Here is a 23975-nt window from a genome sequence, read left to right on the forward strand (position 1 = left end):
AAGTGTTTATTAAAATAAAGGTATGTTGATAAATATCAAATATTTCACTGTATGTATAAATCACACTATAGATTAAAGTGTTAAATTCTTTAAAAAGACACATTTAAAAACTATGGAAGCTTACTATTATTTTGATAACTATTATAAAAAACAACAAATGTAATTTTGTATCGAATGAATGTTTGAGGATATGAAGTCTTAAATATTTTAGTTCCGAATAATCAAATTAAAAAAATAAGTTGTATTGAAGAGACTAAAAAAGTAATTATTTACATGACTGAATATTGGTCATTTTAATGATTGGTAACAATACTTTAAATTTAAAAGAATTAAATTATTTTTTATAATAAGTCATAAACAATATTAATGTAATATTCTATATAAATGAAAATAATTGCACAATAATGGTGCATTAATAATTTAACAATACACATGGTATTATATAATACCATTTAAAGTTTTATGTGGATTAGTATTAAGTTCTTGTACAGATACTAATGGTGTGTACTTGCAGTTAGTTTCATCATTTTCATTTAACAGGGAAGGTTGAGAGGAATATCGTCTATTTTTCCTATTAATACCATTATTATAAATTATTTCTGATCTGTAGAGTACAAAACGTAAATTTTAATAAAAGATAACCTTAATATTTTATTAATTTAAGCCAATTACTTTTCTGAAATTTGTTCTTTATTGTTTCCTTGTGCTATTGTCAGAACTTTTAAAAGTCTAGTCACTGTGTTATCGAGTTCAATCACTTGATCTAGAAGATCAGCATCTGGCAGTTTGAAATCTTCAAGAAATTCTAAACCATCAACACCAAAATTCACACTAGACTCCAATTTCTGTCTAGCAAATATAGCCTCCGATAAATTATTGAGAGATTCACTTCCTACTGATTGTAAATCACTACAATCTGAAATGAATTAAATAAAAATGTTATGTATTAAATTCATAGATTCAATGTTTAATAAAATAAATCAAATAAAAATAGCAAAAATTTGAAGATATACAGAATGATTGTTTAATTATGACTCATGGATTATATTAAAAAGTATATAACATATTAAATACTTTTTTTTGTAAGTTAATAGTATATGGAAACACATATGTTTATCAAGCTTACAAACAAGAAAATAATTTAATGTAATGAAATGCTTTCTTTTGAAAAATAAAATTGACACCCTAACAAGGCATAAGAGACAAATTAAAAAAATATTACACAGCAAATAATTTGAGAACAATATGTAATTAGCAGTAAAAAAAAAAATTTCACATTTATATTCAGTGTGTAATTTAGTGATGAATGATAAAGGGATTACCCTGAATAAATTAATATTATTGATTTATAATACAGTAATCAATAATATAACAAAATAAATCTGTTATTAATGAGGAAAAAAAGATTAAAAATCATATTTAGAGTTAATTGTTATAAAAATCAAAGATCAATTCGAATATAATTTTATGAAAAGATTTATTAGTTTCTTAATAAAAAAAAAATCAAGATATTACCATCTAAGGAATCATTGTTTGATAATAAATCGGCAGATAAATTATTTTCATTGATAATTTGACAATCACCATTTTGGAATTCTTTTAAAGACACTGAACGTTTTGCTGGGTAAATATTAGTTTCATTGATGTTGGAACTACCTAAAAATAATAGAATTTACATAAAATATATTTAAATTTAATTACAGCCACAAAAAAAAAAAAAACAACAACAACAACAACAACAACAATTTTCGAGTTCAGGAACTTTACCATGTATATCATATGTTTTTGAGGTCATTGAATCCGAATTTGAGGTCTAAATCACCCCATCGGGTCAGGGTTTTTCATAACGTCAAAAAAAAAAAAAACACTTCATCGAGTCATATAACGATAAACCCTTCATATCAAACGACATAACCTTTTAAAATCATAACACAATCACCCCATCTTACCTTGGGGTCAATGGAATTATGGGGTTATATGATTATGGACTTACAGTAACAAGGTATGATGGGGTGATTTTAAAAGATTATGTCATTTGATGTGAAAGGTTTATCGTTATATGACTCAATGAAAAGGTTTTTTTGAGGTAATGAAAAACCCTGACCCGGTGGGGTGATTTAGACCTCAAATTCGGATTCAGTGACCTCAAAAACATATAGTTAACATGGTCAGATTCCCGAACTCGAAAATTGGTTTTTTTGTGTGGTTTGTAATAAAAAAAAATATTACTTGAAAAATGTTTATTAGGTTTTCCTTTTTGCCAACTAGAAGGAGCAGATTTTATTGCTGAGACAATAGCTGATAGTAGACTTTTAGAATCAGTTTTACTAGATGTAAGGTGTTGTTCTGAATCACTATTACTATCACCATTTGTATATGCTTCATTAAAATAAACTTCATCCTAAATAAAATAATTAAAAAAAAAACAACAAATTTATTTTTGATTAATTACATTAAAATTTTTTTTTATTTTCAAACCTCAATATCACTATCTGATATGGAATATGATTTGATAAGCTTGTCTAATAATAAATCAAGACGATTTCCTAATTTAGATAATCCAACAATAGCACCAGACACAGTAGAATCTTGCTGCTGTAAAAGTTCTCGAGTTTTATTTTCCATTGCTCGTAGCTTGGCTTGTAATGTTAAATTTTCTTGTCTACGTTGCTCAGATATTCTCACTAAATGTATACATTGATCTTTATGTTTAGATGCTTCTTTTTCTTTTATAGAAAATTGTTCTTTGGTTTCTTTAATCTGTTAAGAAAGAAATTAAAATTAAAAACTTTATTTTATTAACTTATAAATGTTTTTATGAATTTTACTTCTTTTTCTAAGTCCTTAATAGTATCCAATAGCATCGATTTTTCAGTTTGCAAAAATTCTTGTATTTCAGATGATTCCATTTCTGCAGCCTGATTTGCTTGTAAAAGAGATTTTTGAGCAGCATAGCTTTTTTCAAGATCCTAGAAAAATACATTTTTTTAATTTTTTTTTTTTTTTTGAATCAATTAAATTGTGTTACCCTATGTAGAGAATTACAAAGACATTTAAGATTACTAATCTCTTTCTGTTGATCATTAATAATACATGTAGTAGATGTCGCCTGTCTTTCTAATATTTGTAATATATTTGATGGTGTTGGATCCAAACAATCTGTTAAACAATAATAATCATTTCAATGTTTTAACAACTAATAAAAGACAATATTTTAATCTTACCATTTATTTGGAAAATGTTACACAGTCTTAAGCTATATGCATCTATTTGCTTGCATGATTCTACATTGTCTTGATTTAATTGTTGTTGCAACTCTTTAATGCACTCTTGTTGCTCATTTAATTCTTTCATTTTACAGTCTAATTTTTCAGTCTTTTCCTTAAGGTCAGTCTCAAGTGCATCAATTTTTTTAGAAACCAAATCCACCTGAAATTTTTGTAAAGTATCTATATAAGTTTGAAAAAAATAAATGTTTACGTGTCAACTTGAACAATGTAAAAAAAATTAGAACTAGCTATACTAACATGTACTTGAGCATCATTGGTTTCAACCCTGTTTTCAATTGGTGTCAGTACATTACCAGCTAAAATACTAGTGATGTCATTACCCGTTAAACAAGTTTGGGAATATACTTCATGATAAATTTTGGTCTTAACAGGTGTTGTTGGAGGTATCCTTGTAACCTTAGGCAATGTTGACTTGTGTGGTGATGGTGTCGAGTTATAATGAGAAGAAGCGGCAGCTGCAGCAGCACCTTGTTCAATGTGTTTTCTCCTGAGGCTTGCAGCCCTATTAAGACTAGGCTCTTTAGGTGGTGTTGCAACAGGAGGAACAACAGTAGCTATGTTTTCTTTAGATTTTCTCTTCCTTCGTGGTAATGTTGCATACCGATCTAATGATTTGACCATGTCATAAGTGCTCACAAGTTTTTTAACAGTTGAGATTTTTGATTGTTTGGCAACTGCATTCAAATCTGGTTTTCTAGAAGATGAGGTGTCTGCAGTTTTAGGAGGAGTAGTTCTATTACCATTGGATTCAAAATGAAACGATGAAGACATGCTGTTAGACATTTTAGTACGATCTGATCGTCGCCATGTTGGAGTTGAAGGCCTACTGGAAAAACTGCCAGCAGTATAACACGGTAGTGAAGATGGTCCAGCACTTGTAGGGCTAAATGGGCCCACAGGACTTTTACATGGATCATAGCAGCCAGAAGCTAAACTGGAATCACATGAGGCGGCAGGCGTTACATCTACTCCACTGTCACTACCGCCGCAGGTCGCTTCTTCTACGTTTAAATGCAGTTTTTTTTTATTTCCTTCCTCTTCTGCTCCCTCCATAATTGGGAACTATTAACATACAAATTACAATTTCATTATTAGAAATTTCTAATAACCCAACTAAAATGGTTATATTTTTTCAATACAAAAAGTACAAATAGATTAAAAAGTTAATCATCATATAAAACTATGAAAAATGTAAGTTTAATTTAACAAATACTTATAATTTAAATAATGAAAGAAAATTATCATTTTTATGAAACAATAAAAATATTCATAAAAATCAGTTTTCTAAAGTATAAATAATATTTCAATAAGTTAACAATAGTAGATGACAAATAGGTTCAGACAGCTGTTCTGTCGATTCACTTTTAACCATTTTCACGGTCATACATGTGAAGGGATGCACAAACCCTGTTGAATAGGGGAGTTGCTACGGCAACAACTGCCCTAGGGCATTGGCCAATATTAATAGAATGTAGACAGGGTATAATTCGGGGTGTTCGCGACATGAGATTTGTTGCTTTATAGGACGTCTGCCAGGGTGTTACTCACTGCCCCCAATACCGTGCAAACATGACTCAACAGACTGGGTTTATTTTGCATTACAACGCGATCGTAAATGTGATAGGAGAGGATTCGGTCGACGAGACATCATATTTGCCGCCAATTTATGTCTGGTTGTTATGTTCCACATAAAATAGGGTAGTCGTTTTGCTGTAACCTCAAACTGTGGTGTAAATAACATGATGTTCTCTATAAATTATGTGAATAAATTAAGAGTTCCCGGAGGAGAAACGTTTAAAAGTTGATTAGTTTTATGGTCGAAGATCAACCCCCCGCCATTTCCTATTTTGAGAACAAGTTCTATGAACACAGTCGACGATTCTCGGAAACCTACATTTTGAGTAAGATAAGAGCAAAGAATGTTTTTCTGGAAACACTATCCAGCGCGTTCAAAAATAATAATATGGTTTTGAACCTAATGAGTAATATCCGTTTACAATGTTATGATTATTGCAAATAATTTCTGGAATTATAATTGGAATTCAAAATTAAATATCAAATTTATAGTAACAACAGTAAACTAAGAATAAAATCTGTAAAGCAATCAAAATAATTCGATGGTTCTAGTATTATCGAATTGTTTTAGCAAGTGAAAATAAAAATAAAGAAATTTTTTTTTTAATGAAATTATTAGATCTATCATTATTAAATGATTAAATTGGGTTTTATAATCAAAAACCATAAGATGTCATACAATTTTGTCGTAAGTTAAAAAAAAAAAATTTAATTGTAATTTATTTGTAGTTACAATATAAAATGTTGATTATTGAATTCTGAACAAATTTTACTTGGGACATTTTTCCCGAGCATTATCAAATTTCTCTTCAACTTATTTGACTTCAAATGAACTTTTTTTAGTTGTTTACTATTTTCATTGTATTCGTGAAGGTGGTTGACTCACTATGAACACAGGTATTTTGATACAATATTAAACCTAAATACGTTAATGGTTTTTGGATTGAGATCGCAAGTAATTTAAAAGAATGTAGATCGATAAAATATGATTTAAGTTTTAAAGGTTATTATTATACTGGCAAGGACACGTGTTACTCTATTTGGTGATATACTATCCAAAATGCTCTGAAAACTAGTAGAAAAAAACAACACGATTTCATTAAATTTCCCAGAGTACAATTTATTACATAATGGCAAACCCACATACACGACCTAGACAATATACCACGTGAACCGTATAGTTTTATGTAAAGAAAAAAAGAAAAGGCGTAAACACTATGGCATATGATTTATACGGTTTACGGCATAGGACGATGCGCTAGAAAAATCTCATTACGGAATTAATTTTCTTCTTTCTTGGTGTAAAATATGTAGCCGCCATACATGGGAAAATATAATATAAGGTTGGATATTAAATACTAGACGAAGTATAGCTTTTAAATAATAACTTCATGCTATTGTTGTTTTATCGATTTGAACAGAATTCGCAATAATTTGACGACCGTTAAACAATAATGAATTGTCATCCAACAATTTAAAAAACAATACATGGAAACTACGAGATATAAAAGATAAAAAGAGATAAGATGTGGTTTGCAAGCAGTGTAATATGTTTGAGCAAGAAAATAGCTTTTCACAGAAAAAGTTTTAAGATTGAAAATAACAAAAGAATACACATATGTATAAGTAATTTTTTATCTCAAAACAAATAAATAAAATGCAGATTTAACACAGTGAAATCGTTAAGCTTAAGGTTTAAACTAACTTATAAGTTTTGAAAAGACATTAATTATGACTTCGACAAGTTCTCATAATTCTATTTAAGTTCTACGAGCAAATCAGAAAATCAGTAACAAATTTTACATTTTTGTATTGAATAAAAACTAAAACGATTCCAGTTTTTTTACTATGTTTAGTTGCTATTTTACAATTATACTATAAGATAGGTTATTTTTTATTTAATTCAGTAAGGCGCATAGTTAATTTGATTTTATTATTTTAAGGGTAATAAAAATTAAATAGAAATTACAAATATTTAAACGATGATAATGCAAAATTAAATATACTTATTTTACTTCTTTACGATTCGTAAACTTGCATGTATAATATGGATAAAGTAATTACTTAAATTTCAAAAAGTTTCAATGCTCACAAAAAAACACATTATTATTGATAAAAATCTTAAAACTCGTACAATTTTACTTTCACGCTCATCAACTGTTAAACACCATTAATACACTAAAAGTGAAACTGATATTATTTTAAAATATTTTATTGGATACCCAAATAATTCAAAATGTATTAAACATATAATACACAAATAATATTAGTCAAATGTTTACATCACGATTATGTTGTCATTTTAAATTTAATTATAAAACAACAAGCACCTGTACCAATGATAATGTGTCTTATCTATATAAATACATTGTGCTTTATTAAAAATAAATGGTTGAACTGGTAACGCGTATAATTTCGATTTTTTTTATTCTAAAACACTCGTTGTTTTAGCTTATTCATTTAAAAGTTAAATTGATGTAGTAGAAAAATTTAAATTAAGTCAAATCAAGACATTATAACTCAGTGTTTAAATACTTGAAATTAATTTGAAGAATGTACGGCTTAAAATGCAGTTAGATGCCAGTTTTGTCCTAATGCACAGGAGAACAAAAACGCTATCATACCATCCTTTCTGTATAAAGGGAACAAAAATAACTGTTTTATGTTTCCAGCACGAGTCATAGCCCGTGAAGTATATAAATATAAAGTTTGGCATGTGAAAAAATACTATAAGTAAAAATACTGCCAGTCTACAATTGATTAATAGCTACCGAATATCACAACAATAATGCAATTGTAACTATTAATTAAAACCATAAAGTGTGCATGTTAATCTCGCATTAATTTTAAGTAATTTTCTTTTTTTACAAAATTATCATTATTCTAGGAGAAATTTAGTAGCCAATGGAGTTTTCACAAATCAAATAACTTAAAAATTCATATGATGTTATTAGATTGAATTTTTAAGTCATAGTAAGCGTTTTAAATTTTTCTCGAAATATGTATACGCAATTTTTTAGTAATATTTTGTGACTTGTGGGGAGTTACATGCTTTTTAGTTTTAAATAAAAAAGTTTCAATTTATTTCATTTAATTAAATATTATTATTTTTGGTAATATTTCCATGGTTCTAAAGTAAAATAATAATTTAAAAAATATAACGCAAAATATTCAATAAATCTATTTATTTATTTTTTATTCAGTGGAATAGAATAGTTATTAAATTTAGCAAAAAATCGTGTACTATTCTGTATATACCGGATATATCAAAGTACAATATTGAATTTAAAAACATATTTAGAAGACAACTAATTCAGGATCCATTTAGAATAAAAATAACCATGTACAGAATTCACCATAAGGCAACAATTGACTTTTGGATATTTTAGTATACCTGAATTTAGTTTAACTTCTGATAGTGTATCTTCAAGTAATGCAAGTCAACTCAAATTTAAAACAATTGCAGTATTAGTTTTAAATTATTATTATTATTTGTATTATTAGTTTAAATAAAATTTGAGGTAGTAATGAAGTCATCGTAATTATAATTTAATTATTTCTATATAATTACAATAGTCCACTATATGATCTTTCTGTAATAATATTTGTATTGCATTTTAACTGATACTAAATTAAATTTCAATAAAACTTCAGAAACGAATTGATGGTTGGGTTCTTGAAAGAGTGTAATGCTTACTACAAAAATAATAAGAATTCGAACCTGACAACCTTATAACATAGCGATAACTTCATAAAAATCTATCAAAAACCATAGAAGTACTTAAATGTTCATTAAAAACACTTAAACATTTTACAAGTTCGAAACACCAATTATAATTACAATTAATAACAATAGTTTCAAAAACTTAAAAGAATTCATTTTATTTTTGCAAAGTACATTGTTATTTCAATAGTATTATTTAGAAATGAAATACTTTAGATATTTTTTTTATGATATATTATACATAGTCATATAGTTATAAAAAATGATGGGATTTACCCTTTAAAAGAGATTTAAACATCAAATAATAACATTTTGGCTTAGTCTTGTTGGGTAATTAAACATGTAACACACATTATTTGTTTCGGGTAAACCAATTGAAGGGTTTAGGGGAAACCCATTTTTTTCGAATTTAATTTTATGGCTTCATTTGTTAACACAGTAGTAGTCTTAATTAAGGATATTCATTCGGTGAAAAATGTTTTCATTATGTTAATAATAAAGTATCTCTTTTTGTTTCGGTATAATTTCGATTTTGCTCAACTGAAAAATGTACAGAAATGGACTATTACTGTTTTCCCCTGTACCCTTTAATTAAGTAATATCAATAGTATCTACTTGCCAATTATTGTTTATTATTTTAACATTGTTTTAAGCTCCGATGACTTCATTCACAATAAACAGTTCTACAGAATTAGTTAAAATTTGACACGTGTAAATCCTAATTTGCACGTTATTACTTGTCTATAATGAGGCGTTTTGTTTACAATTAACACTTGAAATTGATTTCGTTGTTTAATGTAACAACAGTTGGTTCAAAAAAGTTATAGAAAACGAATATAAAAAGTGTACATGAAAACTAACCAAGGCCAAGTTAAATATTTAGGTAATATATATATATATATACATACATACAATTGTATATCACTATAATAAGATTTGTAATATTAAATCCATTTTTTCATCAATGGATTAGGAAAATAATTTGAAACTATGAATCATTCATTTGAATGATTTAACTATTACTAAAAGTATTGTGTGAAATGACCTAAATTATATGCACCCACTCGCCTAAATTTTACATACTATGACTAGTGAAATTCATTCGTGGGCATAAAGATTAATTTTGTCAATGGAAATGTAAAAAAAACGTTGAAATAGAAAGTGGTTAACATAGAACAATTCGTTTGTTTTTTTCATTTGCAACCAGTATGTGATAAATAATTGAATTAGAACTTATTTCATAAAATCATCACCATTATTATGGTTTTAAAGCAAGTAAAGAGTAAATTTTTAATATTTATTTGAACCATAAATATATAATGTGTATGCATTTTTATATTAATACTGTTTATATTGTTTATCTGATTGATTTAGTTTATTTTGAATTGTAAATCTTCGAAATTCAAACAAATTAATAGAACTTTTTTTTTTATTAACATTTTTATTATTTTAATTATGTATATTCCACGGGTATAGTGGTTTCCAAGTTATCATTGTTTATAAAACAGAAACAATTCGTCTAAATGTCCGTTAATCATAAGGTAATACCGGTGAATTTTAGACACTATGGGCTTATGTAAATTTTTTGTAAAACATCTGCAAAGTGTACACACAGTTGAGATAAAACCATGATATATGGCATCAGTAGAAGTATTTAAACAAAAACAAAATGTTTGCGGTTTTAATTTTAAATGTAGATAAATAGTTTTGCCTTTTTTTTTTATATAATAATACGTTGTGGAATCGTCATTTTGTACTAAAACAGTATAGGGGAGATGTTGAGCTTAACGGAATGGAGGGTGAAGCAGAACATTCATATTACTTTTTAATTTTTTTTTTTTTACTGAGAAAATTATAATATGAATATATTTTTTATATTACGCCTTTCCTGAATAATCGCAGTTTGTAACTCAGTAATAACTTTTCTCTAGATTACTTCCAGAACGAAGATGAAATTACCACTACTGCCCGGGTAATGGCATGATCATTGTCGTAGCGCATTTTGCTTCTTGCGTCCACCTCGTTAATCACATAAATAGCTCCAGGCTGACACTTTCGATACACAAAAAATATACACAATGTTTTTAACCAGCGTTGACTTTATGTTTATACTTAGGTTGCAAATCAAAACCAAATAAATTGGAACAAAAAAAAAAATAGCGCATTTTAGCTTTAAAAAATGAGCCGTGCGACGATTAAGTACACAACATATGTGTAACACGTGCGCTTTGCGTAGGTACTGTGAGGAAGAGAATAAACTACTCGACTAGTACATTATTCAGTTGTTTCGGATTAGATTGAAAATGATCTGGAACTCTAACAAAGTACTTTACTTGATTAATGTACTCTAGAATACTTTTAACAACGGTCAAAAACAATCACACAGAGATTTAGACAAATAATTTGCTAATGTCAGTAACTAAACATAGGTACATTCATGAATAAAGAATCGGATGTCAACAATGAAATTTTAAATTGTATAGACATACGCATCTCAGAAAATAATAATAAAATTTTGAAGTTTTTAACACATCTAGAATTTATTTGCAAATTAATCACATATTATTTAGATGTTATCAATGTACATGTACTAACAATTGTTGTATTTTGAAAATTAGCCATGAACAAATCATGTGGCGTTTGATGTTATCATGTCTTATCATTATTTAATTTACAATTAGAACTATCTAAGAATTTCTATGCAGGTTCCAACAATTACTATGATAATATTATCGTATAAATATTACATCACCTATAGACTATCTTATTGACGTTTATTGTTCTTTGATTCCGGTAGAATCAAAATAATATTATATTATTTCAATTGGTTTATTTTGAGGCCAAAGAGAAACAAAACCTCGATAGTCCCGAGGCGCTTTGCTGTGGTGACTTCATTATTGACTTTGAAAAGGATCAACCAAGGATTTTGATCACCCGTAGGGTTGACAAGCTATACGTGTTGCAAAACGCGAATATATATGTATATATTAAGACAATATCACACAAAGGATACTACACACTCAACATTATCATTACCCTAGAAAGTTCTTCAAAGTCAACAAACAAACGTATATGCACAATATTAAGATTTTCAGTGATGGAACCGATGGATAAGGTAGAAACTTGTCTTAAGATGTATTGAAACAATATTGAACCTCAATTGTCTGCACTTCACGGTCTAGATATACTAATACTTACAAAATTCCTTACAGGTGTTTAGTTTAAATTTGTATTCACTTTTTAGTCTAAAAAAACCGGTTTTCTTTAAAAAATAAACAATACAAAAAGGTAAAAATTCGTGTGTATGGCTATTCATAGCACATACCAATATTACGAACAATTGCTCCTTTTTGTCTAATGGTCGATTAACCTCGAGATAACTTTATGCAGGTCTTCAGTGAACAGGCTAGTCCTTCAGTATAACAATACATTATGATGGGATAAACAATTTTTGTGGAAAAACTTACAAGAAACTTATTTACCAACTTACCTACTTATCTCAGAGCAGATAAGTATCATAACATGTACTTCGAAATTGAAGACTTTACACTCAGCTTATCGAAGCGATATCACTATTAGAGAGTAGAACATTTGAATTGATCTACGAATATAAATAATAGAATAACTTGAATAAGATTTCCAAAATGAGGTATACATTGCGATTTCACATTAAATATTAAGCAAGAAAAAACTACTTTTTATGTAATTTATGAGTCAACTTTTAGAACTTCTTTTAACCAAAAAAAAGTATATACGTGCATTATTTAGTTAACATTTTAGCCGAATAAACTATTAATTGGTAAATGTAAAGAAAGATAAGATATTAAATTATATACTAGCAGTATAACCCATAAAAATTATTCGAATGCAAAGGCTTTTAATGGTAACTAAAAATTTTCAAATAAAATAACATTTTAAGAGTATTTACTGTACTAATATGGTATTTTAAAAATGTATTAGCCATATATGTCAAAGTATTATTTAGTTTGAAATAGTAATACAATGAAAAAAATTACTTATAAAGTCTATTAGTATTACAATTCATGTTGTATTAAGTTTCATAGCTTATATTGAATTCAAATATCGAAAGTATTTTAAAACATGATTGAATTATTTACCAACTAGGTATAATACTCTTATTATAAATACCACTTCGTATATATTCAAACGGCTGCCAATGTCTATTGGTCGACATCCAACATATGATACATATAAAAAGTATAAGTTTAAGTTGGTATAACATTGCAGACGCAATAAATAATCATTGCAGTACATGTTGCAGGCAACTTTTCCAATGTACCTACATCAACGAAGTTTGAATAACATAAACGTTCATATGGTTATGTATCAACAGAGCTTATCAGAAAAAGTAGATGGAAAAAATGAAGAAAGTCGGTTAAATCTTAATTTTTCTAGTTTATGGCTAGTTATATTGCTAGTATTTTTCTCTTGTTCCATATGATTCAATAATACAGCTAATACTCAGCTAACACTAAGTGCTATAATTTATACTATATAACAAGTAAAGTAATAATTCTTTTCATATAATTTTTCTTTTAGATAAAATAAATTAAAACACTTTCAATCTGCGGACAAAGCGTTTGAACAAATAACGAATCGAAATTCAATTAGGATTTCAGACTGATCACCTGAATTAGAATCTTGCAAAACAAAAATAAAAGAATCCTTCGTTACTACGTCATCAAAAAAAACCATTTCACGGGTTTCATTAATCTCTTTGGTTTATATAACATCAAATGGGATTTATTTTGAACAAACTAGCAACTTTGAAGATTAATTCAAGATGCGACGAGCGAATGAAACATTAATGTATAAACTTGGGAATTTAAACAACTATTTTCTACGCGTTTAACAACCAATTATTTATTTTGCTAAGTATCTTACATACTTTATAAAAAATATGAAATACTACACAAGTTCATATGACTTATTCAAACAATACAGTGAATTATATTAAGTATATAACTGTTATTTAGGTACAACGATACTAAAACGCTGTACACAATTTTAAACCATGGATTATTTGAATGTATTTCGTTTGTGATTAGAAATATTCATGGCTAAAAAGCACATGTAGTCGCAGAAAGTAATTGTTACAAGCTCTGTATAGAGAATTATTAAATAATATAATAATCCACAGTATAAATTTGATTAGATTAAAATACCATTTTCTAAGAAATTGTAACATCAAAATGTATGTGTTTATCAGCATACATATATAATCATAAAAAAGAGATAATAGTATAGTATACAAAGTTACAAAGTAAAAATATTGTTAATCACTTAATTTACCTAATTAAACTATTTAAAAAAACTCTGAAACAAAAACGTGACTTTTACAGAGCCCATTACCATTATGAAAACTATGAAAAAGAAATAATACTCAACTATAACGGGTAAAATATGTAAGTTCAACATTAGCGTTATCAAACGTGGGAGTTCGACACGGTCGTTACTCTTATAGTCGATCGAGTGAAAACAAAACGAAACTGAGTCAATACGAAGACTATCTGCAGCAGTTGCTGTTATGTGTCCCTCATGTCCAATCAAACATGGAAAAATCGTTTCACCGTTATACATCAGTAAAACCACTAGATCTCCGTAGCGTTCCCACGTGCCTTAGGAAAGAGTTATTGCCGTATATTTTTATTTGGACTCAACCCAAGTTTCCGATTATCTTTTGATGATTTTAAAACGCTTTATAGGGGACTTTTGACGGACTAAATATTATTATTTTCGGCTTGGTGATAGACTAATCATCAAGTAGTCTATTTGATGACACGACCCTTTTCCAGCTATGGTGACTGATATCCTCTCGAATGATTGACTATTGCTTAAAGTAGTCATTGTTACTACTTAAGTTATTTGTAACACTCTTATACACATCCAAGAAAAATAAATATCAGTAGAATGTCAACATTAAGTTCACCCATTAATATTTAGTATTTCAAATATATGTATACACCCCAACAGTTACTAACTACGATTGTATATTTCAAACTAATAATATGTAGTTATTACTTGAGAAAATCAGTAGAATCAATTTTTTTAATTTAAATTTAAATTTTAGTAAAGTTTACGTTGTACAGTCTGCTAGCAGTAATATAGTATAAAGGAAATATGTGACGAGGTTGAATAGAATCTATTTACAATGTTTTACGTTAAAACGTCCGACACTAACCAGTAATCACGTACCTCCCTAAATAGAGCAGATAAATTCAATAATGACTACAAGTAAAAACTAATATTGCCAATACATAGTTATTGTGCAAATGTTACAGAAGAGGGTCTGCAACGGAAATGGTTTACCAGTAAGCCGATTGTCCTGAATTAACGTTATATTCACTAATATTACCGTCTGGGTTATATTCTAAAAGTTTGCACACACTACCACTAATACCTCTTTAAATCTATTGTAATAACAAACAAAATGTTCGTTCACACTTACTTGTAAATCTCAAACAAGCATGTTCTACCTACATCTTATTGATAAAAACTAAGCCATAATATATTTTAAGTATGTAGCTCATGGTACAATATCGTGATAGTTTGAAAATAAAATACCAGTAGCTCGTGCATTATATAGTAAACAATTTATCAAAGAAAATTGTGAAAATGTATAATAACTAAAATTTTTCCAAATTATTCAATTGCAAAAAATTTTAAATCAAAAAAGTTTCAAACATAATTATACACAATTCAACTATAAAAATAAGATAGTTTATCTTCTTAGAAAAATAATTGATAATTCGCAAAGGTAATTTTACAAAAAAAAGATAACTGATTAGTATTTAAATTAAAATTTTATTCGAATTTAAAATCGAATAATAAAGTAATCAGGTAAAATATATACACTATGCATTCAAAATGGTTTGACATCAACGTGTACTTTCTTATGCACACCACATCATGTCAAAACCGATCTAGCCAAGGCCATTAAATACTCGTATAATAAAATATTGAACAGTTTTAAAAGAAATATTTTTAAATATTAGAATAATAATATTATATCAGACGTGCAAGAAGTTTGAATGCCAAGTACGTACATTAGTATAGAAAGGGTCATTTTTAAATTGGAAGCTTTATTAAAATGCCATGTAAAGGTCATTGTGTTTAAGGCTTAACCCATCCAAACTGCATTAATAATTGTTAGTCAGAAAGTAGCCCAAAAGTTTTATAACATAACAGAATATATTAAGTTTCGCTATAAAAAAAAATTGCAAACTAATAAATTATACTCATATAAAAAAACATTTTTTCTACGGTAACACTACAAAACTCCTCGTTGATAGAAATTATGGTTTTAAGGTAGATTTCAGAAATCATTGTTCTCGATGAAAATATGATTAAATATTAGTTAACGTACAAAACTAAAGTTTTATCAATTCAATCATTCAGTTAATCTACTAAAATTTTCTTTAATTGTGGTTATTACGTATATAAATAAAAAAAAAAAATCCGACATATTAAGTTAGAGATATTAAATAATCACCGGATATTAATAACTATTTGTACAAGTTTTTATAAAAAAAATAGCATAGAGGTGAACAGCAACTTAACATTTTTTTTTTGTAAGGTTTAGTTATGTTGGTGACTTAAGATATAATTTTAGAACATTAATTTTACAAAAAGAAATTTTTTCTTTATGTCAATTGACAACTCCAAAAACACATTTTTTTTTTTTAATAATACTATTACGCATTATGTAACAGTAAACATATCCTATAACCTGGGCAATGAGTTCTGAGTTAACAAATAACAATTTTCGAAATTAAATACATTACATAATTAACTGCTATTGACTAGCCGCACTGGGACGATATACGATACCGATTAAACTCATTCAGTAACTAATGTTACATTATCTGTAATTAAATTTGTTTAACTACAAAATTAAGTATTGGTCAAATTTTTTAATGAAAAATTATTAAAGCGATATTTAAGTGTTACTTGATGTCTGTTGATTGTTAATATAAAAAAATCACAAGAAGTCACCATTAATTGAATTTAAATTGACACTCTTTACCGTAATAATCAGTTTAAATGTTAAGCGTAGAGTGGTTATGAATCAAAAAATGTTAGTTTGACGTATGATTAATAAATCATAAGGGTTAAAATTACACGCGATGACATCAAATGACCGATTAAGTTATATTAATCCACAACATGTGAGCTATTATTAATCATAATAAGCGCGATAACATGCACACCGTATTAACCCTCTTTGATATTTTAAATCAAAATAATACATGTGTAATATCATACTGTGAGCAATTCATACATTGTATAGTAATATTACCCAGATTTAAAATATTTATACTGAAACTAATGAAGTTATGTGTAAGTTAAAGTGCTCAAAAACATATTAAGATATCTTCTTACAAAAATTAATATGTTATTAGGGTAACAAAGTCATTATCAAAACTATATTTGCTATTTAATATAGAAGCTTTTAATTCGATAATATTTCCGGAACGACTGAGGACACAATGCGTTGCTTTTGTTTTTGTTATTTTAATGTAATCAATGCTCGATAGAAGCACCGGAACCGGTTCGAAGGGAGATAAAAGGAAAGAGGGGAATTACTAGCTAAAACAGATAGTCAGCCAGTGGACCGTGCGTTTCCTACGGCATCCGCAGATTGACGGCAGCAAATAATAATAAAAATTATTATTCACTGGCATAAATATATATACACGCTCGTCATTCAGAACGTACAGAGGCCAGGGGCATTATTAGAAAAAAACTAATGTATTACACAGTTAACAACAGACGAGGGAGTACTCCATATCACAACGTTGCATTTTGTGCGTATGGGATAGCAGTGTACAACAAACACACTATTCTAACAAAACACAGGAGCTTTATAATCCGCATAGGACGTGGAAAAATACAATTCGTTCCGATCCATTTCTTTGCAGTTGTTATCCGATGAAATCAGTTCAGCCGATACGTTATTACCATTGTAATCCTGACAATAGCTGTTGCAACACACAAAACGTGCGAAAGTCGGGACTTAGCTTTAGGTGACTTTAAGATAGATGTCTAAAATTCGTTTTTTTTTTGAGAGAAATAATGATTACTTACTTTTAAACCCAATAACACGGAAGAAAACGACAGATGGGTAATATTGATTAATTGGTACCATACACACGCACACACACACATGAAGTTATTAATAATTTTAAGTAATGACTTAAGGTGAAGAGTGTTGCTGCTATTTTTATAACTAAACAATACCCGGTCGTACTCTTCCTCCCGCATAGGTTTTAATCATATCAATAAGTTCCAAACTGCTAGTCCAAATGCTTTTATCGAACAGTCATTTTCATAATTAGTTCATTATCTATTGAATGAGCTGGTTAACTATGTGTGTTGTTATTTGAAAAATTAAAGTTGACACTTTTATGAGGTTTAGGGATGCACATAAAAAATAATTTCTATACGATTGATAAATTGAGAGAAACATTAAATGAATTAATAGAAAATATTAAACAAATATTAATGTTGTTCTTATTTTTGATTTATTAAGTGGTTCAAGATAAACGAATCACACTGTAGTCTAAATATCACGTTTTAGACATTAAAAATAGCGTTTTATTTTGACATGCGTTTGAGCCGATTTGAAAAGAATCACGAATGATCGCTTTCAGAATCATTCTTCCACAAAACATAATCAATAAATTAATTATAAAGAACACTGTTAGCCATCATAGAAATTATACCTTGTGAAATTAATTTCCATCAGAACTGGTTTTCATTTACATAGAACAACGTTTATATGGAAACGTTAAAACATAGTACAGGATTAGTTTGATGGACACATAGAAGAGGTTTTATAAATACTGATAGGTTGTGTTAATATAGGTAGGTTTATAGTTTAACTAGTACAGAATAAAAAAAATTACGGAGACAAGACACACAGTGATAAGATTTTATTTATAAAATCTTGATGAACTTTAGAACAAGATTATGATAGAAATTTGTACACAACTAAAAATCAAACTTGATTTTAAAAATTTCTTTTTAAGAACTAAAAATGACAAAATAATAAAGTTACTTTCATAATATTGACATTAATAGCAACTAAAGAAAATTTACAATTTCTTTTTCGTAACTCTTGTAACGTAAAAAATATAAAAGCTTTTATATAATTTATATAATTTTATTACGTTAAAAAAGTTATTCAGTTATTTATACTATGAATAAATTTGAGAAAAAAAATATATTTGATTAAGATTTTATATATATTAGGTTGAATTGAGTTTTAAAGGATACAAACAAAAATAAGGAAATTTTTGTTTTTCATGAAAAATTCAAAAATATTGTACATCAAATATAGGTTATATTTCATTTAATATGATAAAATAAATACTAAAACTAATTAATTAAATATCAAAAAAAAAATCTATATAATAATATAGACATTTAAAAATATGGTAATTTTACAATTTGATAAAATAGTTTTAAACAATCATTAAACAGTTCAGGGTCAATTCACGTCATTTCCTAATTTACTCAGTAGTCGCACTATATTTATTGAAAGTAAATAATATTTTCCTTCATAATTTTGTATAGTTTTTCAAATGATTTAAATTTAAGATTGAAACTACTTCCTATTGGTTCGGCTAATTGCCGGTCATTTATGGAGGATAGAGAGGAAAATGTTAGTTCACATGAGAAATTTTGTAAAATGTATATCAGAAATTTTCCTATCAGCGCTCAGATAAAAAAATCGGAAAATTAAGTAAGGTTATTCTTTTACGGAAAAAAAATAACTAGTTAAAGAATTTGTCCATTACATCTATTCTCGTGTCAGACAGTTAAACCTATTTTTAACGTTATAAATACTCTAGGAATATTTCTTCAGTTGATTTATAAGTTTTGTAGAGTTTAGTTATATTTATTGGAATAAAAAAATATCAATTGAGTAATTTTGTTACCTTTCAAAAAGTTTACAGTTATATAGTAAATAATATATACTTCAACGTAAAATAAATTACACGGCTACACTTATGTTATTTTCAACGAAATTTGATAAACTTGACTTCTATTAACTTAATACGTTTAACACACTAAGCCATCTACATAATATTAACAAGAGGAAATGATCAATTATTATACTACGATTCAGAAGTGTCCTTCGGAAGTACTATAATTAAAAATGTAGTACGTTACGATTTATAACTTAGAATTAATTTACTTTTACAACGACAACCAACGGGAAAGACGTGAAGACATAACAATAGCAATGAGAAATTTATGTATGAAAGAACGGGATTCAGAGAAATACACAAACAGATTTTAATAAAATAGCTTTTTGTGTCAGATGCTATTTATTAAATACAGACTTTGTATTATTTAGTTGTTTAACACACGTGAACCCTATTTTGCTATAATGTAATATTTTGTTTCAATTATAAGTTATCCTGAGAATTTTAAATATATCCATAAAAACAAAAAAAAAAGATCTAAAAGGAAAAACTTTCAACACGATTCACTCGTTAGTAGTTAAATAATATTAAGTTATATTATTTAAATTAAACAATACGTCGCTAAGCTTGTGCGATATTGAAAATTAACAACAGTAAAACATTATGTAAGCCACTCATTAAACTTTCCGAAACTTAAATCCGCTCTAATATGTCCTGAACAGGTAATTTAATTCGATTTATTCGTTGTTTTATACCTCCCTTTAGTATAATATATCACAAAACCGTTATTTATTTATATTCATGTGTACATAATATTATTTGGCAGATAATGTTGAAAATTAGCTAAAAAAGTCACATAGATACAATCATACATCAAAACCCTAGAGATAACGACAGTTATAATTATTCTATTTATTGTACAACTCTCTATATTATTATCACATTAATGATCTCATGAATATTTCACAAAACACGCAATAGGCATATTAAAACTCATATGATATTAATTTAATGGATAACACGAAAACAGCGAAAGGATGAAAAACTTACTGAAATGTGGTTTATTGATTGAATCAGTAAATACACAAATAAGAATAAACTAAAAGTAGGAGAGGGGCAAAAACAAATTTAATACATTTTCTATTTCTAAATATTCAACGCTATTTTAATAAGAAAATTCAATTTTTTTTTTAAAACAATTCTATAAGAGCAGAAAAAAAAACTAATAATAATTTGATTATACACTAGTGACTAAGTAGGGTTTCTAGCAGACACTGAATTTAGGAGAATTATAAATTTTATAAAATTAATTTTTTTAAAATAAATAATGATGTTGACTTTGAAAATATGTATGGACAAATTAAATATTGTTTTAACTAAATTAAGTAAAAAAAAAAAAAAAGATTACAATTTTTTATCATAAAGCTATCATACAGGATAAAATCAAAGTTTCGAAATGAATAAACTAATATATATGATTGTCAAATCAGAAAATAGTGAAAACTATAATAACTTGAAATTTTTTGTATAAAAATATGACAAAGGGGAAAATGTCATCATTGTCATCTGATTTAATAACTTGATCATATTTTTCACAAGTAATTAATAAACCGTAAATTTAGATCATAATAACTTTTTTTTTATTATTCACCTACCCATATCGAATTTTTTAAGTGGTTTCGTTTTACAAGCGAACAGAGAATAAAAACGGCCAACAACAATAAGTGACACGATGAATCAATTTTGTTGATCTGAACACTAAAAGAGATTCTAAATACAATTGTTAGAGGCTGTAACATAAACGAAGAAAGAAAACAGGTAATTCTATACAGATTTGACCAAGGAGTTCCAAACGGTACAACCTTAAATTATTGCACAACATGATATTTTGGTATTGATATTGAAGAAAAATATCAACTGTAAAACAGGACAAAACCTCAACCAAGAGGGAGCGTCTTTTTGGATACTTAGACCTAAAGGGAATTTAATTCTTACAAAAGGTTAACCGTTGTTAAGACACAGATGTAAGAAACATAGAGTAGTAATTTGTGCTCAGGTATGTGTATTTATCCTAAATGATTGTAAGACGTAATAGATTTTGGCTGAAATACATAACACACAAAATAATAATAATAAATTCGAAGTATGCGTTTAACAAAAAATAGAGTACAACAAATAGTTTGCGAATAATAATGATTTATATGTTCGTGGAAAGCGTTTCCGGTTTACAATAAATTCATAGGAAAAGTTACGTTGAACTAAAGTGTGAATTAAAAAAACGTTTAGCGACGTTGAGACGGGATGTTAACATATTTTTTTGAGCTTGTACTTTTTCAATCCGTAAATAAAACGAAGGTATAAAATGAGGGTCGGGTCAAAAATATATGCGTCAGACACAAGACTGTATAGAAGTTTATAACCATCGACCGAGTCGCTTTCAATAAAAATTGTATTTTTATTACAATACATAAGAGTTATGAATGAAACGATAAGACTATGAGTTTATTTTTGTTCAATAGTCAATAATAAAAAATAGTAAATTACATTTTATAACTACATCCCTCGCCACACTTTAAGTTGTTGCAATGTTTAGCGATTCTAAACACAAATCGATCAGTTAAAATAAAATCATGTTTATTCTCTACACTTTGTAAACAACACGAATAAAAATCAACGTCCGTTCTTTTTATTAAAATAACCAAGTACCGAAGCGGCATTTCAATGTGTAGTTATTCGTCTCGAGCCATTAACTATAAATTTATTAGTATATTACTCATCAAAATACATCGATGCATTGTGATGCGCTGTCCGCTGGTCGTCCATGCAACACGGTAAAATATTATTGATACTTTCAAATTATTACATCCTCGTGAAACGAACAACACGCTTATAAACTACAACTATCAATAATTTGGGAAGGCCCAAATAATATAAATGTCACATATATTGTAGTAATAATTTATCGATAGGTTGTTCTAAATAACCAATATAAATAAAACATTCAGTTATGTTCAAAATAATGCTATGTTCATTTGTTGGTTACCTGATAGTATTCAAGAGTATCTCACGTGAAAGCTATCAACAGTATTTTAACGTCAAGAAAAAAAAAAAATAGGTAATCGATAAACATTGGAAAAATAGCGATTCCAGAAAAGATAGTATAATAAACCTTAACACTTTTCTTTTTGGCGATACGGTTGCGATAAATTAATGAAGGTTTCGATTTCTTTTTTCTATTGAAATAATAACACTGAACTCATTAATATTTATATAAAAACAACGAAAATAAGCGTTATTTTAAATGATAACATCCACCTTTCAGATTTATTCCATTCGTATCGCTTAAGGGTTATCACGATTTACTATGTTGATTGTGTAGGAAGTAAGAACAATCGCGCAACTCGATGAAGATAACACTGTTTCCGTTAGAATTATTATGATCTGTAAAATTTTTAGTAACTAGGAACGATCTACGAAAATAGGACGATGCATTTTTCCCGCCATTTGTTTATTGTGTGTTTATCCAACATGTTTAATATCAAAGAAAGATTAATAATAGTAGTACTAATAATCTCAAAAGATTAATTAACCTTAGACGGGCACGTCACTAGAACCGGCTGATAATGAACGATTACGCCGTATACATAATTTATATCAAATGTTTTCTACAGACTTACAATAATATGTTAAGTTTACTTAAAATAAAGTGGCAATGCGAACGTGAAATACTAGTTAAACTGCATCGTTAATCACTTGAATCCGAATAAACCGTAAATATTACACGTTTGCGAAAACCCTCGATTATTGCTTAGAACTTATCATATTGGGCAAGGAACCCGTAACATCAAGCCCTTGTATTTGTATTTGTAGGGGTTGTATAATTCAAAATTCTCCCACGTGCAACGTCACACCAGTTTAATCTCGATATTTTTTAAGAATCGTGTTGAATCGAGTCTTGTCGACCTTTTTCGCTGCCTATCAAATCGATTGACCGTGTTACGTATTTAAGCGAAAGCGTCAGAGGAGGCTGTCGAAAAGATTAGACATGGTTCAAGTCGTTTGTGCGAAACACTGCCTACCGCATATCGTCTTTTAAGTTTTACCAAATTATTAACAGTAAAAACATATGTGTTGTGAAATCGGAACAAACCTATCAGCCAACGGCAAACTCCTTATGCCTTTGATTATCCTGATAATCCTTTTTGAATAGTAAATACTTCTTTTGCATGAAAACGACACCATTAATCACTAACAGCAGCAGCGGCGGCGGTTACAGTCGGACTTTTTACACAGTGCACATACACGAACCGCACGATAGTTCCGCACAGACTGCAGTGGTGGCATGCGGGTGCCTCGGTCGCCGTTATGGACGTTGTTTTGTTGTTGTTGTGTATATGTTGGAGGGGCGGCGGCAGCAATGTTGTGACGAAT

The 23975-nt window shown here is 28.0% G+C and overlaps 1 protein-coding gene across 1 annotated transcript; it reads right to left on the bottom strand.

Moving 5' to 3' along the window:
* Nucleotides 1-23888, bottom strand: LOC126900268 (interaptin). Its single transcript, XM_050675860.1, has 10 exons — nt 23695-23888; nt 3528-4352; nt 3225-3429; nt 3029-3159; nt 2829-2969; nt 2479-2760; nt 2230-2401; nt 1516-1656; nt 673-916; nt 1-604 (listed from the first exon to the last, which is right to left on the bottom strand). Exons 2-10 carry the CDS (start codon nt 4341-4343, stop codon nt 439-441), a joined length of 2298 nt encoding a protein of 765 aa, XP_050531817.1. The 5' UTR covers nt 4344-4352; nt 23695-23888; the 3' UTR covers nt 1-438.
* Between the last annotated feature and the right edge of the window lie 87 nt (nt 23889-23975).

The sequence above is a fragment of the Daktulosphaira vitifoliae genome, unplaced genomic scaffold (genome assembly GCF_025091365.1).
Source record: "Daktulosphaira vitifoliae isolate Bord-2020 unplaced genomic scaffold, ASM2509136v1 Scaffold_3, whole genome shotgun sequence".
Lineage (NCBI taxonomy): Eukaryota > Metazoa > Arthropoda > Insecta > Hemiptera > Phylloxeridae > Daktulosphaira > Daktulosphaira vitifoliae.